This window comes from Planococcus citri, chromosome 1, assembly GCF_950023065.1.
Source record: "Planococcus citri chromosome 1, ihPlaCitr1.1, whole genome shotgun sequence".
NCBI classification, from domain to species: Eukaryota; Metazoa; Arthropoda; class Insecta; order Hemiptera; family Pseudococcidae; genus Planococcus; species Planococcus citri.
This window is the reverse complement of record NC_088677.1, coordinates 42,433,721-42,453,172: the sequence shown is the minus strand read 5'-3', so window position 1 is coordinate 42,453,172 and position 19,452 is coordinate 42,433,721. Positions and strand designations below refer to the sequence as shown.

Genomic DNA, 19,452 nt, shown 5'->3' with positions numbered 1-19,452 from the left:
TTTTAAATTCTCACGATAATAGTCCGCGTGAAATTTTCATATAGAGTAAACCAACCGAAAACCAACCGCAAAAAACACGATGGCAAATATTACGCGTAGGTTTATATAGGTATAGGTACCTACTGATACCTATATAAATACAGTCGAGTACGCATGAAACCTTCTATACCTAATATGTATTTCGATAGGTAGCTACTCTGCGGTTAAATTGGTATCGAAGATACATATTCTGAAGGTATACTTACCTAATTTCATTTTGATTTTGATTTTGATTTTGAATTTTTACCGCTTATATTAGTACGTAATGTCATAAGAAAACTTCCAAATAATTTGCGATGAATAAATGTAGGTACCTAGTTATTGGTAGGTACCTAAAAAGCATACAAATATTTTAGGTGGAATAAGATTCTCGTCGTGAGGTTGCACGCATGCTATAGGTATATTGTACCTACTCACATTTTACAATTGAAATTGTATATGTCATATCATTTTTTGAAGAATTGCGTTACTACATTAAATTTCAACACGAAACAAACAAAAAACTCTAACCAACGATTTTTTTTTTTTGCTTCATTTCCTTCTTTCAATTTTCCTAACCAATACCATCTGTTCGTTTTCGTTGCCATGAATACAATAATAAATTAAATACCATTAATTTTCTCATGACACGTTGCGTTGAGGGTTATTGAAAAAATTTATTGGAAGACTAGCTTACAATCGAGAACGATTATTCATATACATATATTTTTAAACGTAAATACTCAGATAGGCTAATCGAATAACTTTAAAATATCGACTTCGGCTTGAAATTGTTCAAAAAGAAGTTTTACGTGGGCAACTGTCGGTAGATATAGTTCGCTACTAATTTTTATAGTGATGCCTTTACGCTTTTACTACGGTATGTACCTAACAGCCTAACGCTTACCATGTAGGTATAGACATGAAACATAGTGACGAAGGAAAATACCTATATCACATGTTGACAACAAAATATGTAACGCTCTAAAATGAAAGATAATCCATATGTGGGGAATGTACGATAGATATAGATTATTAAAAATTTTGGCAAAGAAAAAAACAAGGCGAATAGCATATTTTTTTACAGCGGCAAATATGCGATGCTTTCACGAAAAAAAAAAAGTTCTATAACATAGAACAACACAACATGGTACCTATACGTTTTAAAATCAGTTTGGAAAATTGCTACTGGTAGGCCCAATAATTATTCGAACAAAATAATGATAATAATAATACTATAATGCATAAATCTATAAATAATAAAGAGAGCTGCGAGGTGTAAGAGAAAAGAATATATTTTTACTGAATTAAATATGTAGGTACCTATTTAAACTTTTGGGTAACATATCAGCAGGAATTTTCATGAAATATATAGGTAGGCTCCGTGTGGCCAGCCCCGACCATGTGGGGGTGGGGGTCGAAAATAGTGCCAATCGTTTATGCTTCGTTTGTGCACGTTTGTGCACTAATTACTTTTGTTTGTGCTCACCCCCTTCATGGCGTATTTGAAGGGAGCCTTGGTCGGGGCTGGCCACACGGAGCTATATAGGTAACTTATTTTCCAATAGAAATTCCTGATAAATTATGTTTCATCACATAAGCCAATGACAAGATTGCATTGCGCCTATGAAGATGACAAACTGCGGTACGGTTCAGGGTACTTCATAATATTATGAACATCATGAACATGACTTGAAAAAAAATTCACATCCATTGTTTATTTACCATTTGACCCAACGTGAGCTGCACAATGTCTGAAAATATCGAACGCCCTTACGAGAAAAACGTAACATTTTTCATTTCTATGCACAAAAACTATTTCTTTGGTTATATTTAGGTTTACCTAATGTGATAACTTGTATAAAGCAATACGAATGTATCTGCAATACATAGGTACATACTACAGATTACCTGCATTTTTAGAAGTTCAAAATATAATAAAATTCCAAAATCACTAAAAGAAAACATTCTGAAACTTAGTTTGTATTTGGGTAGGTAAGCTTTCTAAACTGCTGTAGGAAATAAAAATTTAAGTGAACGTTGTGTTGAAGTGCAAATTGCGTTAAAATGAGGAAAAGTACTTTTCATTCGCAATTTTTAAACGAGATGTAATGTAATGGTTTTTTTTTTATCAGGTGCTTAGAATAATATGAAAAATAGGTAGACGAAAAAGTAATAAGGATTAATTGAATGAAATGTTATCAAAGATTGAATCATAAAACTGAACATCCAATACGAAAAATTGTTCGATAAGCAAAGAACAGAGAGTACTGAAAAATCGGAACTCTTAAAAGTCAATCTATGGTATTCTTATCAAAAAGCAATTAGGTACATGCACCATGAGTTAAAACTGAACATTTTAGAACCAGTTCAACTAGTTGTAAAAATTACACCAAATTAAAATTTATTTTAAAACGTCCAAGAAAATGAAGAAAATGGCGCTATAAGCGGAGAAAACAAACTATGTATTTGGTAGGGTACTTATCATGCACAACAGACAAAATGTACAGCTTCCAATATTGAAATTTCAGATTTTTTGTGAATTAACAGCACCAGTTATAGCCAATTTTTAAATCAGAAAATAAAACATTAAGTGCTTGATTTTTTTCAGTTAAAAAAAAAATTAATGAAAACGTATCCAGTGGGATTAAGTAGGTACTTATTATATTTGAAATTAATAAGTAGGTAAGTATGAGATCCCTTCGATCGATCATCAATTTTTCAAAATACATTAGGTACTGTTGCTTTAATAGTGTAGATAGGTATTTTAATCTGCAATATAACCTATCTTTGTATTTGATAGACTATTGAGCATGAAAAAGAAAAAAAAGAAGGATGTAAATGGAACTTCAGTCTTAAAATTTTAGTTAAAAAATGATATTGTTGGATGAGAAGTTGCCTAAGAGAATCAAAAACAACATTCCAACAAGTAGAAGATGAACTGCCTACCGCGCCACCCTACGTTCTATGATGATGAACATTCATGTTAATAAAATTGCATAACCAATTTGCCGTAAAACGCAACCACGCTTTTACACGTCAATTCCATGCATACTGGAACGGATCAACGTGAATTTTTTGTTCACTTTCATGTACCTATTCTTTGATTTACAGGTTGACTATAAAGAAAAAGGATGAAAATTTTCACTACTTTTCATTTATTCTTTTCATTTAATAATGTTCGTAAACACTTAAAACTGCAATAAAAAGTTACTTGAAATGTTGCTTGAATAAAAATATTTTGGAATCTGTGTTTTTTATTGGCCAAAGTCAAAATGTAGAAATTAATTTTTTCCAAATCAAAAATTCGTATCAAACTTATTTTTATTAAAATATTTTCCAAAGTTGTTCTATTTTTTGAAAAATCAGAAAACCGAAAGCAATACAACAAAAAATAGGTAGGTATAGATAAGTATACCTACTTATAAGGTCTGTCATTTTTGCCAAGTTTATATCCGAGAACTTCCTAAAGAGACTAAAAATTGGTTACTAATACAAAAAAATTATTTTAAAAACTTCTTACCTATCGTCGATAGAATGGACATAGAATATAAGAATGCTTTTCCTAATTTCCAGTGCGTTGGCGGGGGTTCAGTCGATCTCTGCGATTCTTGATTGTAAGCCACCGTTTCTAAATACATTTTTTCTTGCCATAATTTTTCCAACAGTCTTTCTTGAAAGTTATTTAACTCTTCGGCAGCTAAAATAGTCCAATTTTGTCTATATAAAATATTCAAATTGACCGTTATGTTCCATATATTTTGTACAGCTTTATTTCTGCTATCTTCGCCGAGCTTAGAAAACCATTTATAAGCTGTGTCGTTGGTAACAGCCGGTATTAATTTATCGGATATTAATGCAGACGTAATTTGTTCCGTCATTGCGGTCACGTTATCTTCATTGACTAAAAATATCACAGCTCCAATAAAAGTGTAACCGATAATGATACACGATAGTAAACAAATACGAAAACATTTTTTAAAAAATTTCTCTTTAGCTTTTTCCGCTTGATCTCTGTCAATACTGTCGTCGTCGCTGTCGCAACAAAAGCAATAAGTCTGCGTATCCGAATGATAGCTTAGTTTATCATTTGTCGAAGTTTTCTCGCTATCGAATAACGCTATCGTATGTTTATATGAATCGTTGTAATTGTACGAAGCATTTGAACTCTCCATGAAGTTCTAGTTATTTTTCTTGGCGGTATACTAAAATACCTAATGTAGTTATGCCTGTTCTTTGATGCCTTTTGATACTCCAACTATTCATTTTATCGAGCGATTCTGTCCACGTTCTGATGGAATTTTTTCTGTAAAAATAAAATTGAAGAAAAACAGATTAATTTTGAAAAATTGTAAAAAAAAAATTATACCCATTTGTACTCGTATGTAGTTCATAATTATAATACCTATTCAGCATAATTTCTGAGAACTTATTGTTTTAATTTATTTGGCATAGTCTATGAGAGCAGATTTAGAATTTGAGGAGAAGATTGTGTGAGAGAAAGATATTTTTGAGAAGCAGGTACATCAGCCGTAGTCGTTTGATGTTGGTGGGGGGGGGGGGGGGTGGATTTGTGGATTTTAGCTTCCATTAAATTTTTCAAACGATGACTAGTTGACTACTGAGTAGCATTTTTCCTTATAGTGTATGTCATTCATGCTTTAACAAATGTATGCATAAATAGGCAAAAATGATGAACGAATATGATATACAATATGTCCTACGCACTGTACGCGTATTACCCAACAGTAACTTGTCAAGTGACTAAAAATGTACACGTATGTTAAGACGACGAAAAATTCCTTCGTATCAAAAACTTTTCACCAACTTTCATCTTGTAACGAACAAATCACGTCAAAACTTTACGAACTACGGCAGAATTATGTAATCTAACTATCAAAAATAATTTTATAAACATTCGCCACTTCAAAAACGATCAAAAGGAAGTATAGTAGGCATTTTTGCACTTTATACCATAAGATGCAAAAATCACTTCAGAGTGCAGATGGGTAAAATCGTTCGTGACTTTGTCTAAGAAATTCGAAGAAAAATTTATGCGAGATGCAACCAGACACTGATGTAAATGAAATAAAAACTTACGTTAGACAACACTAGGTAGGTACACATATAATTCTAAATGCTTAGAAGAAAACTTTCTGAACAGTTACAACGTTTAATTTAATACAAGAACCTTTCAACTTTTCAAAGTACTTGGCATGTAATTTTTCCTTGCTGAGCAACGCATATCTCTAGCTTTTACAAGGATCAGATATTTTTTCCAAGTAGTTACTTGAAAGCATTACCTATCTGGATTGTTCTCGGTCAATAAGAGCATTTTGGGTGAATGTCTCTCTTCAACTCTTCTTGTAGGTAAGTAATAACAATTTATTTTATAAAAGTAAACTATGGGTGAGTAATTTTGCATCATATTTTTCCGATTTTAGTGACCGCATAGGCTAACCGTAGCTATAGGATTTTTCTAGGGAAATGATGGACCTAAGCAGATTTTTAGGCATAAATAAGTCAAAATTTGAGATAATTTTTTAAACAATATTTCAGGTACTTGTATGAAAATGGTCATAAAATTACTGCTCAAGCGAAGCAACGAAGGAAAGTTTTCGAAAGATTTAGTTCTAAAGGGAGAAAAAACACGCATAAGTACCTTCTAAGACGAAAGGGGAGAGCTTATTTATTACAAAGTAGAAAAAATCGTAAATATAAACAAAGATCGTCCTAATGCCAACCTATTGATAGTAAGTAACTAGATGACTGTTATTTTTTTTAAGGGGGAAAAAGGAAGAAAAATACGTATGGAATTAGCTACCATCAGTATCTGAAACGCGCGTGAACTTTTCGTAACCAGGCGTCGACCCAATTTAACCTTATTTTTTGGGTAATCGAAGCGCCATGCCTTCATCAAATACGGCCAATATTCCCTAGTATTTCACAAACACAAACGCAAAATTTAATCTAGTGAATAAGTTTGCCATAAAGGTGAACGATATTAAGGTGTAATATTTCTACGTGAGGACGATTTTTTTTTGCGAACGTTTACTCTTATCCGCATGGCCGAATAAAGTTCAAATCAAGACGAGGGGGAGGGATAGAAATTTGAAAGGCGCCCGATGATATATACCAAGGGCGCAACCTTCTTCGTTGTAACGATAATTTCCTTGTACACTTCTCCCCTACGACGAAGAAGTGCCACATTGAAAGATGAAAATGAGTGCGCCTCTCTTGCAAACCTCTTTGCAATCTACGTTCGATTATTTTATAAAATAGGTACTAGAGCCCTTACTATAAATTAAATTTAATTATTCCTTCAACCCTTTTTCAACCTAATCTTGATACTGTCCTTTTCGTATACCCAAAACCATTTTCGTACTCGCCACATGTTCATAGGTACGAGTATACCTACCTACGTACTCGCGTAGTATACCTACGTAGTAGCGGGAGAACCAGCGGAAATGTATTCTTTCGCAGATTTCAAAATTTAACCTTTTCCAAAAACCTTTCAAGATATTTTTAATTGTCTTATAAATGCCGAATTACCGACCGGCATTTAAATGAATTAAAACAACATTTGGGATATTTGTTTCGACGAAATTAATTTTCTATCACAAAAACGCTGCAGCATATAGCCTATTTCGTCGGATAATTTATGAAATACGCGTCTCGCATCGGGATACTTACATACATAAACAATACGTGTACAATTGTACAAAATACAAATACTTGGACTTACAACACAACTACGCTGGTATATACGAGTAGAATCAACACGAATGCGCAGCTTTAATACGAGAATTTCATTCTTAATTTAGACTTATTCATTAGAAATTTTTGGAACAAGAGTTTAAAACTATTCGTGAAATGTAAATTTATAGCGTGTAAAATAATGGCCCAAATTAAGTAGTTTTATCTCTGGGTGCCTTTTTATTCGGGCATAAACAAAATGTGAAAACTAAGAAGCTCGTATTTTACATTCATGCAATTTGATAAAAGATTTGTCGTCCTGTTTCTTTTTCTCCTTAATATATACTTTTAAAAGTTATACTTTGCTCTTACACCTACCTATCAACTCACCTACACTTACCCATGCTAGGTATATTTTGTTTAATTTTCCGGTCTCGAGTTAACATGATATATGTATTTCACTAATACGGTTTTACTTTTGAATTATTTTCTATGCTCGACTACCTACCTATGTACCAAGGTGGGATTCCAAATTAACGCGCATTCTTCAATTCAGCGAGATCTAAGTGCTTTTCACATGAATCATGATTTAGGTGCAAGTGGGTAGGTATATTTTTTGGTTCATTTTGACAATTTAGGTTTCATTTTGATAACTTTTTAAATAAGTTTTTAATCGGAACGATTCTCACTTTTTTCGAATTTTTAAAAGCTTCGGGGTCATAAAAGTTGTTGTTTGGTCTCAAATGGACGTGGTAAAAATTTCAGCCCCCGCATTCGACATTAACATCTGCCGCGAGAGGTTTTAAATTTCAAATCTTAAGTAAATACCTACCGCTTTTATGAAATTAAAAAAAAAATGAATTGTAATCATACTTTTAACATTTTACCCACGACTAGTGATCCTGACCTAGAACCCTTGTCTCCAGCAGAAACCCAGGCTTTTTAGAATTCGAAAAAAAGTGAAAATTGACCCACCCTAGTCCCTACGTATGTAGGTATAAGGATACCTAATTTTAATATTCTTTCCAACAACTCCAAAGATATTGAGGAAACTGTTATGCTGTGTCGAAGAATTTCGATACCTACTCACACTTTTATGCATCTACATACATATAATTTGTTTTTAAAAATATGTAGTTTTCAGTAGGTAATTTTGAATTTATTTTTGCACCCCCCTCCCCCCAGGTGATTGATTTAAAGGTACAGCTGAAATTTGTCAGCTGTACAGTGTACCTGGGTAGTTCTATCAATTTTACAGTTTTTGCGTCCGTGTAAAATTTCACTTACAGTATGCACATGAAACGTAATGGTGAATGGCTTTGTCAATAAAAGTTGTCCCCATCTAACATTTTCAGGCACTACAATGAATTCAGCCCCCTCCCCCCGGGCCACAGACCCCCTTATATGATCAAAAGTTCCATCGTCATGGCTGTCTCACATCTCGTTTTTAAATAGTTACATAGCTGGTTAGCAAAGAGTGGTGATGTTCTGCAATTTTGACATTCGTTTTTTTATTCCTGAAAACTACACGCAAATTATAGTATGAACACAATTCACTTCAGTGACACCTATATGCTGTGGAGTGACCTCAAACCTCTGTCTTCGAGTTTTTGTTCCCTCGGCGTGGTTAATTTTCGATGCATTCCCAATGGCTCACTATTTACAAATTTTGGTGTTTGAAAATGGAAAAACTGTTTAGGCAGTTCACCAATTCTTGTCCACTGATAAAATACTGAATCCGAACACTGCTATGCAGTATGTAAACGTAATTCCATGAAAATATGGTTATTTATCTTTTGCCACTTCTTTCGTCATGGTTTCTCAGCTCCGCCATACACAAACAGAGAAAAACTGGGAAATGTTGAAAAATTATTATGTGGTGAGTACTGATACTACTTACACTAAAAAACACAAATTTAAACAATTTTACACCCGTACGGAAAAATACTATGGTTAACTGTATAGTATTTTCGCGACTATAGTTAACTATAGTAAACATGAATTTTTTTTCAATATTTTGGACAATTTATTGGCTTACAATGCCTGAAAACACACAATTTATCATTGCACTGATAAATTGTTCATTGTAAGCCAATAAATTGCCCAAAATATTGAAAAAAAATTCAAGTTTACTATAGTTAACTATAGTTCGCGAAAATACTATAGTTAACCATAGTATTTTTCCGTACGGGCATTTATATTATCCCTACTTAATAAAGTTTTTTCCACCGTCATGGGGAATGCCGTTTTTTCCTTCGCCATGGAATTTATACTTTTTTGACTAAGCCGGAGAAATTTTCACCTAGAAATCCTTAAAATTCATGGTATATTCTCAATTTAAAAATTATTTGAATTACTGAGACACTTTTCTTGATTTTGTTGGTGATCAGTTCTCTCAAAAAAGATCAGTTTTGATGCGAAATTTGCAGAAAAGTCCCACATTTTCAAATGGCTCTCCCCCTTCCCCTGAGAGATATGAATTGGGCACAACACTATCAATGAAGTCTCAAGTGTATATATTAACCATTCCAACCAAAAAAAAATTCTCAAAACAATTTTTTTTTGGCGAGGAAACATACTGCAAAATTGTGTAAAATTGATAGAACTACCCACCTACGCCTTAATTTTATAAATTTAAACGCAATACGGGTTGAATAATTCTTTTCAATTTTTTTGGAATAAAAGTACCTAATTGGCATTTTTGAACTTTACTTACAACAATGGGGGGATGAGAAGTACAGCAAACTTACCCCCGTCCTCACATTCAGCTGCAGCCATGATCAGAATAAGTTTCAGTTCTAATTAAAACAAAAGCAGTGAACTCTAGGAAGAAGTCTATAGGTACGTAAAAAATATCGTACACTTTCTCCGTCATAATTTTTTCTTTTTTTGTTGTTTTTTTCCCTTCGCATTCAAAGTAAAGTTATGACCTTTTCCAGCCTTTTAATACTTTGATGATTTTTTTTTTTTTTTTGAGGCATCTTACAACATTTTCACTAATGCTATAAAATGAAGGCTCTATCAATTTACGTCTTGATTTGAATAGCTAATAGTAATATGCAATCAAAAATAAGATTTCTGAAAGATTGTTCGAAAAGTAATTAAGTATCCTTACCCTATAAGTAGCTGGTTATAATAAACTGATCAGGTTAAATAGTCCAGAAATATTCGCACAAATATCTAATTTCAAAACATGTCATCCAAGATATATCAGTTCATTTTTGTAGTCTATAATACCCTGATAAATAAGTACATATATACCTACCTATAGCTTAGGTACTAATAGGCTACGTTGGATTGTATCAAACAATACGTACGCGAACGACATTAAAATCAACTCGTAAATCATTCTAAGAAATCTGACATCTGATTTGTAAAACATTGTGGCAAATCTCATCATCAACATTTTTTTGGAGGGAGGGAGGAAGGGAGGGGGTATCTACGAATAAATAGGTCTGGGTAGGTGGTATAGGTATACATATACAAAATATCGCAAAGAATTTACGTCATAGTCATCTTTGTCTTGAAAATGTAATGATGGAAAAAGGGATTATGTCATTGGATACGAAGCTATAGGATTAACATCAAGGTACATTATTTAAGATTTACGTGTAAGTAGACCATATAATTTAAGAGTTTTAACTTTTAAGGTTCATTTAACTCGTTTAGTTTTACCCTGCAACTCCAGCTTTTTCATTAAACTTATTTGTTTAATAGCTTGCGTGACTTTTTTTTATTCGCGATATTAACACAAATTTACTATGTTTTTATTTTTTTTTTATCGACACAAGTTTTACGTTCAAAAAATTTTTCGGGGTGGATGGATATTTATGTAATAAGTATAAATAAGTAGGTACATGTTTCGTCATTCAAGAAATTCTTATCAAAAGCTGAATTTCATCTTATGGCCGGAAACTTTGCATTAGACTCCGCCTTGTTTCGCCGTTCAAATTGTTTACGTGACGACATCGGTAATACGATAAAATTATAAAAAAAAAAACTTGCTTCGTACATTATTTGAAAGTTTACAAGTCGAATCATTCACCATTTCACTTCCGTTTACAAAAGTACATACAACACGTACTGAAAATTTCAATGTAACAGGTGCGAAAAATTACAAAATACAATTAGTAAGGAAATGCGCGTGAAATGCGTGATAAATACATATTATTCCTTCGGCCACACACTGTTCGATGCATTAACATTAAACAAATGAGTATTTCATCGCAGTTGAGAAAGTCTCAAAGGTACTTTTGATGCAGAGGTAAAAAGGTAAGTAATTTAAAATCCTACAAACTTCATTCTCGTGTCAACTCAGCAGACATATCCATGAGATTCCGAGGCTGCAGCTCTCGTTGAATGACATTTTTTTGTTTTATTTATTTCAAGGGGATTATTAAAATTTTAAGTTTTACCGTCGAGTTTTTTAAATTTTTAATGAGCATTGAGTACATGTACCCAGGTAATAATAAAGTTGATAAATTGCATTTTGATCTTTTTAGTTTTTTTTTTTTAAATCAACTATTGCGCAAATCCAATTACCCAGTTTATGGCGGTGTACAACAGTGAATTCGGAAATTCTCAATAGACTTTTCGCATCTACACTTTTTCCACACCAAAGTGAAATTGTGCCACGCAGCTGTTTTTAATATTTTATAAAATTTTGGAACATAGGCTTGACATTGCGACCTTAATTACTCAACTGACAAAACAAACTACTGAAGTGAGAAAACGGAAATGCCATAAATATTCAAGATGAAATTCCAAACTACTACTACTACTACTACTAATGGAATTACACCAAACGGTCTAAGCAGAATATGTACACCAAAATTATTACCTTTTATTTACTCTTTTAATTTCGGCATCCGAAAAAGGTTCTTAGTTTTAAAGTAAATTAGCAATTAAGTTTAAGGAAGTATTTTGTTGATGGTGAACAAATGTTACCAGAAAAAAAGAAAAGAATATATTTCATTTACATATACTTTGTTTCAGAAAACTAATATCAGTATATTTACTTATGGCTCGAATTTATAGTTTCACATTTTAAGCAACATGTTATAAATTTTAATATCACGCACAAACTTGCGTCGAATATCTACATAAAATTGTATGAAGTATGTACCTGTGAGAAAATTATTTATAAAAATCACAATTCAAGGAAAAAATACACAGGTAAGGCTAATACTGAACTATGGTAATTACTAAAATAAGCCGCATCTACATACTCGTATGTATGATTTTGAAAACATAAAGAAAAAATATGGGTATTAAGTAAGTACCTATGTACTACCTATACAACTGCACGGATGTGTAGGTCATCATACCGTATAGTGTATATACCTAGTGATGTGTACCACATGTCAACAAAATTTTAAATTTTGACATGTGAAAATACTTACTGTATTACACTGACTTCCAAAAAGTATCCTGATAAATGAAACCTTTTGATCTTCCTATTTGATTTTGAAGTTAAAATCTCAGCAATATCCACTACTTACTTAAAGGCTTGTGCCAGATTTTTGTTCGTTTTTATTTGACTTGATGATTGAATTTTGAACCAAAAAAATTTGTTTTTTTTGAAATTTCAAACGCTACCACATTAATCTTATTAAAGTTCTAATAAGGAGTTCTCAAATTATGCCAGATTCTTGAGCGAATTTTATTCAACTTACCTACGTATGTGTTTTGTTTTACAAACAAGTTGAATATTTTTGTTTTCGTCTCAAAAGAAGAAATGAACAACGTTATGGATTGTTTGCTATGAAAAATACCATTTCCACTTTATAAACTTCAGCCAGCAAGATATTTGGTTCAATTTTTTAAATTAGGTATTGAGAAACTTCAAAATTCAATACTACTTTATAGCCAAGATCTTCCGAACGTAGACCTAGGAATGTATCACTGGAGGCGATGCGTGAACAAAAATACCAACTTTGTGGGTTTCTCCGTAAAACCAGTGTATTGAAACCACGAGGATTCCAAGTTAACCTAGGTTACGGTGGTTACAACATTGTACTGTATAGGGTGGGTCATAATTTACTTCATTTGCAAACTTGTAAACAAACTAACTCGGACTCCTTCTAAAATTCTACCAATGAGCTTTACGGACTTCTTAATTAAAATATGCTTAGGTACTTTTTTTCTTCAAAAAATAGCATTTTAATGTCTTCTTTGCCTACTTAAACGTATAGATCGTTCATTTTTTTTATTTGAACACGAAACGCGTACTTTTGACAGGTATAGTACATAATAAGTAGGTACCTACTTTCATACACTTTTAGAAAGTTCTGACAGAGGAATAAAATTAAAATGATCGTAAAGCTGTGCCGTGTACCTACTTTCAACTTATTCGATTCATTTGAGAAGATTTCCCACTTTTTTCAGAGATTTTTTAAACTAGGTACCTCTGTTTATTTAGATCTACGAAGAATTTCATTAGGTAAATACCTGGGCTAAAATTTCATTTGAATAAAAATTTAAACCCGAAAATTGATGATTCGTAAAATATTCAACAACAATTAAGTAGGTATAGATACCACAATTTTCTGTAATGCAACGAAAATTAAGTACCTATTGATAGTGAAAAGCAGCATTATACCATTGAATATAGGTAAACTGTATTACTCATCAATTTCCCAAACAACCATGGGTCTTGCTCTTTGCTGCAAACGTGCAAACTGATGGCAACTTGTTTGAATATAGGAATGCCTAAGACGAATTCCCGGATCTTCTTCTCAATAAGAGCTTTGTTGAAACATGAGATTCCTCAAAATTACTTTCTATCAAAAGAAAAAAAGCGCATGTACTAACGATAAAATTCAAACCGCTTCCCACTGTGTGAAAAAAATAATCATCGGTAGATATTTATGAAATTTCTCCATGCATTTACCAACGACGTTGGGAATATAGCATCGTATTTTGAATAATAGTATAGATATCGCATAGCACGCCCCTCGAGGCAATACAAATTATTAATGCTACCATCAGCCATCGCAATAAATGTAGGGTTGATGGATAAATATTGGATCTACTAATTCTTCCTTTTTTGTCAACACGCGCTTAAATGTAATTCAGACGGTGGTGGTCCTTTATAAAATCACTTCAGGATTTTGTAAGTTGTTTGTTAAAAAGGGAATTCCTAGGGTTTTGTTGCTGCGAAAGTTCTCGGGGGTCGTTTTCGTTACACGCAGACACTCTGTGACAACGAAGACCGCACAATAAGATAAATGATATCCGCTTCACTCGCGAATTTTTATCGTTTTTTTCTCACTTTCCTTATTTTTCTAGTTTTTATTTTTTATTTTTTTGCGCTTTCGCTTCTTTCAATCCGACTCTCGCATTTTTTATTCACACTATTTTCCTCTCCTTTATTTATACTTGCTTCCATGAAGTGCCCATTGTTGAAAAATTTCTTATATCTTAAAAACCAACTTTGAAAAAAAAAGTAATTTAAAAGTTGTTCAAATAATACTTGCAAAGCGTTTTTTTCTTCTGTTATAACCTCGTTAAAGCTATCGTTTTTCATTTTGTTACCGATATTAAAAAACTTGAAGAAATTAAGTTGTACGAATGAGGAATAATTTTCAATTTTTATATTAATAATCGAATTAGGATACTTAGCATTGTTATTACGAGTATGTACCTACTGCTTAAGTAGGTATACAATTAGATATATTAGGTATCATTCGGGGAGTACAAGTCGCAGTAAAAATCCATCTAGACGCAGCAGTCTTGGTTCGTAATGTGAATTTTAAAGCTTTCTGTTCATATAAAAAGGCACTAGGCAGCCGCGGGGACATTCATAATAGGCTAATACGAGTAATAAAATAAAGAAATGAGTAAAACAATCAGCACTTTTGGACTATTTTTTTTTCACCAATTCGAAAATATCTATCAAAGTACATATTTGTACAAATAAGATTCAAAAACTGTTTGCGTCTTTTGTAAGTCTTTACTGAATTATTTTTGAGCATGAGCGATGCGAGTGTGATTTAATTCAATTTTTGAAGTACCTACTTGGGCACACAAATGTCTTCTAAAAAAACGTATTTTTCTCATTTATTTTTCTTCGTGAATTTTTAAAAATAAAAACTACCTCCGGTGTCCAACCTCGAAAATGCAAGGCAGGTACTTGTATTTTAGATACTAAGAGGCAAATTTAGATCGTAAAATCTGTGCAAAATTTGATGTTGGTATTACATCGTTAAAATAATGAAAATCGTGGTGGTTTCTTCTGTACATTGAAATGTGAATAATATTATTCATATTTAAACGTACCAACTACCAGGAGGTGTTGCGGTTAAAATTGTAATTGTTAGAATACCCATTTCCGCTTCAAACTGTGATATTAATTAAATTTCGTCGTTGCAACGCGTTACGCGTTATATGTTACGCTCATAAGAAAAGGTTAACGTTATTAAATATCAATCTTCAAGAAACCGAAGTTTAAATTATGCTCCCTTAACGAATTTCCTCTTGTTTTTTCCTTCGTTTTTTTTTTTTTTTTTTTTTTTTTTTTTAATTACGTCGCAAAACTTTTACGTTAAATGAATACAAAAAAGGAGATATTAATATCTCATTAGATAAAAAATTATCAACTATTTTACGAAATGCGAATTATGCGAATTAATGAGAATTACAATCACTTTTTCGCATTTTTTTTTCTCACCGCGTCAGTCCAAATGTAACTAGATGGTGGAAAAAAGATGCCGACTTTATAATAATATTATTACTTTTTTGATTTATGTACATTTGAATTAATAAAGTTGAAAAGTATAATTAAACGGGAGGGTGTCGCGTAAAATTTGATATATGATTTTATTTCGTTAATGCGGAAATGAAAAACAACAATAACTACAACGCTTGCCCTCGTTTCCTTTTTATATGTATTATTTCGCTACTAACGATTAGAGAACAACACTCATCTTATCAACAGGACTAAATGTAATTTAAAACAGTGTAGCGCGAGCTGTCATAAGAATTTATAAGTTGTGATGGTAAGGTGCGGGTGATGATACATTAAGTACTGAAATCACAGCAAAAATGAATACAAATTTGAAGATGTAAGTAATCAATAAAATCCGATAAACTCAATAAAGGAGGAAATTTTGCTCAATCCATAAACAAAATCTCTTTCCAATTAACATTTAAATTTCTTATAACTCTTCAGCCGGTAAAAAAATGTAGATAGATGTATTGGAGAAAAAAAACAGAAGCGATGCTTCAATTTATGTTTTTTTTTTTTTTTTTTTTGTTAATTTCGCATAGGTAAATCAATTAAAATTCGATCTACCTATTTAACAAAATTTGGATGATATTGAAAAAATGCACCTAATTGGCCGACAAAAGGAAAAAACAGACCCGTTGTCGGTATAAGCAAGTTAAGTCTATCATAAATACATTTTTCATTATATTTAACGCTAAGTAGGTAATGTACGTGGGTACCTACTCGAAAAATAATGAACTCAGTACAGATTTAGGTACCAATCGAAGAAGAAATAAAACATAAACGCTACTTTTTCCCAACCAACCCCATTGTTATTTTCAATGATTTTCACCTTTATTTTCAAATCGGTAGCGAGAAACATAAATTATCACTTTACTGAACTGTAATAGTTGGGAAGGTATTGATAAATGATGCAGCAGCGTTTGAAATAAGGACGGGCTTTTTCTCAATTTACACGCTTTATCCTATTACGTAACATTCAATTTGTAGGGATTTTTTCAGATCATGAAAAGCAGACACAGATAACATTTTTACCTAAATGTACGTGCTTAGGTATTACTTGAAAGAGTGAATATCATGAAATAGGAGGAATACGGAAGTAAATATATATATGAAGATGGACGAATATTTGTTTCTTTTCGAAAAGTTGGAAGCAAGAATGGAGCCATTAAAAAAGTCGCCAGTTGTCAGAAACTCCGGTAACAATCTTTTCCATTTTTTCATATTTTTGGCAAATTGAAAAAAGGGTGCTTGTGTCAGGAGTAGGATTAGATCAAGAAATCAAGTTTACCTACATACGTATTATTCGGACTTCGCGCGCCTTCAAAAAATTCAAGGTCAACATAATTATATGCGACATATCACAGAGTATTATCATTTTTTTCCATCTTTATGCCAAACTGGAATGCCTGTAGTAGAAATTAGATGCACCAAATCAAAAAACCAAGTTGGTATTCGAATCATTTCGAAAAATACTTTATTGGAGTTCAATACTTCGCCCGTAGGTACTAGGTAGATAGCATCTTTTTGTAGGAATATAACGATAATTTTTTTCAAGTGGTTAAGTTATATAGAAGAAAAAAAAATTGAACGATTCAAGTTTTCTTCAAGTATTATCAATCTCGCAAATATTGCATTAGCATTATTTACCGTCCAAGAGTGTATCTACCTACCTACTTACCCTCAACTACCTCTATGTCTACCTACACGACCGCCGCATATATCTTATGGAATAAGAGTGCACAAACAAAATGTATAAACCTTTTTGGCCAACTAAGTAAATTCTTCAACAGATAACCTCTGACAGCTAGAAACATAAATTTGAATCATACGCGCGAGGCTTTATACAAGCTAGAAAATGTTACAAAGCCAAGTAAACAAAACCAACGTTCAACTTCTTAAGCGCCCTGAAAATATTCGTACACATTATTAATAGCACATTGTAATGCACTTGTATGTACCTACGCTACGTAGAATTTACCTTGATTTTCTTCACCGTGTAGGTATAGTACCTCTACCTACCTACCTATATATGTATAGATACCGGCATCTTGCGAGATGTATCAATGGTAGGGAATTTCTAAAAGTTGAATAATATCTTCCTTTACAACACCATTTATTGGATATAACTGGTAAAGGTCGAACTTATTGTAATAAGTTTTCCCCCTTTATAATAAAAAAACTATAAACGTTTTTCAACAGCTGCATGATAAAGGGACGGATTAAAGCGCTTTTCACGACAGCGAATAAACAACAAAAGAAAATGAAAATGCGGAAGGATTCCCAAATGGGTCATTAAAAACAATAGAAAAGTTGCGAAAGAGTGGAAAAAAACGTAACAGAAAAAATAGGCGAGGCTTTTCTAAAAATCATTCTCAATTCAAACTGATTTCCACTTTCGATAAAAGTTGAACGTTTATTGAAAATTCTTTTGTACAGGTTTTACTTTAAACATTAATTCGAAATACCTACGTTGTTTAACTTTCTTTGTGGAGAAAATTAACGAAATTTGTTAATTTCACGCAGACAATACGAATAAAAAATTTTTCATTCTTTTACTTTTCTTAGTCACCGAAACGAAATTGTTTTATGTGGTAATTTCATTATTTATTTTTCCTTCCAGATCATTAGTCTTTTGTTTTATGTACTTCATAAACGCGTCGAAATCTTTGTTAAGATGAAAAATCACCTTTCGACAATTCATTTTTTGTTTTTCGCTCTTTATTCATGAAAACAAACCATCACTTATCGCTTTCGACTCAATTCGATCGCAGGCGTTAATTCCAACCAAATAGGTACCTATAAATAGACATTTTAAATCTATACCATGCCTATTTGGTGACAAAGTTACCAATAATTTATTGCCACGAAATTTTCTACCTACGTAGATAGGCAATAGGTACCTACAGGTACACACGACAAAGCTAATTAGTGCAACATGATTTCTCATGCATGAGTATAGCGTGGTTCGCACGTTCTCTTCAACGCAACTTGCCCTAATGCCATTGACGACTTTGTACGTATGTACGTTGAAGCTATTCATACGACTAGTCAGTAGCCAGGCTAGCAACACCACTTTAAATTTTTTCTGAAATGAAACTTCCATCAATTAGGTATATGTCATAATATGTAGGGCATTTGTATCAAAAAGCAAATGCGTGAGTAGGTATTATTTATGGATTCTAAAAAATTATTAATTTTTCAATCTACGATCTTCATAAATCAGGCATAAAACTACTAAATTCCATACTAAGTTGATAAAAAAGTAATGAGTCAAATTACTCATATGTGTAGGTATGTTAAAAATGGAACTGCGTTAGAAACATATGTAGATGTACGAGTAGTAAACAGTTTCGTAAAAACTGACAAATGAAAATCTGAATGTAAAAAACTGATTTCTGTGTTTATGTATCAAATTCAGCTTCATTGGTGGGTGTATTTCTTTTGAGCAGCGATTAGAAAGCACATACATAGGCAAGGAATATTCAACACATCTTTGCGAACCAAGAGATTTCGAGTCGAATGAGCCAATATTATTTTGCATAATTACTTTGGCATATTTCGACTATAAATGCATGTTTTAGCATCTTTTTACCCGTTTTAGCGCATAATATTCCAGCATATTTAATCAATTTTCACAGTTTTTCCCTATTTTTAGGGAATATTTTCAAAAATCTTCAAAATTTCACTTCTGCGTAATTTTTTGAACACTAATTTTTATTGTTTGTAATTTCTTGAACGCACATGTTTTTGAATGGAAAACGTCAACACTGTATAAAAACTGCCTCAAAATATAAGATTCATCACTTTATCAAATTATCTATGTTATCATTGAATTCACTTTGTTTTCTCCTGTAAAATGATACACATATTGTGTAGGAAATGATGGGAATATTTTGGCATATTTTGACTTTTTAGGGAATTTTTTTGCATATTTTCGACAAAATTAGCGCATAAAATATGCGCATATTTTCAGTTTTTCAGAGAATACATTCTTCTGCCCTAGTAAT

At 32.3% G+C, this 19,452-nt stretch overlaps 1 protein-coding gene across 1 annotated transcript in view; it reads right to left on the bottom strand.

Annotated features, from left to right (window-relative positions):
• Window positions 1-19,452, bottom strand: part of LOC135832036 (potassium channel subfamily K member 18-like) — a 128,574-nt gene that overhangs the window by 31,531 nt on the left and 77,591 nt on the right. Inside the window, exon 3 of the mRNA XM_065345001.1 lies at window positions 3,542-4,324. Within this exon, the coding sequence (XP_065201073.1) occupies window positions 3,542-4,193 (652 nt within the window). The 5' untranslated portion in view covers window positions 4,194-4,324. The remainder of the gene's footprint in view (window positions 1-3,541; window positions 4,325-19,452) is intronic.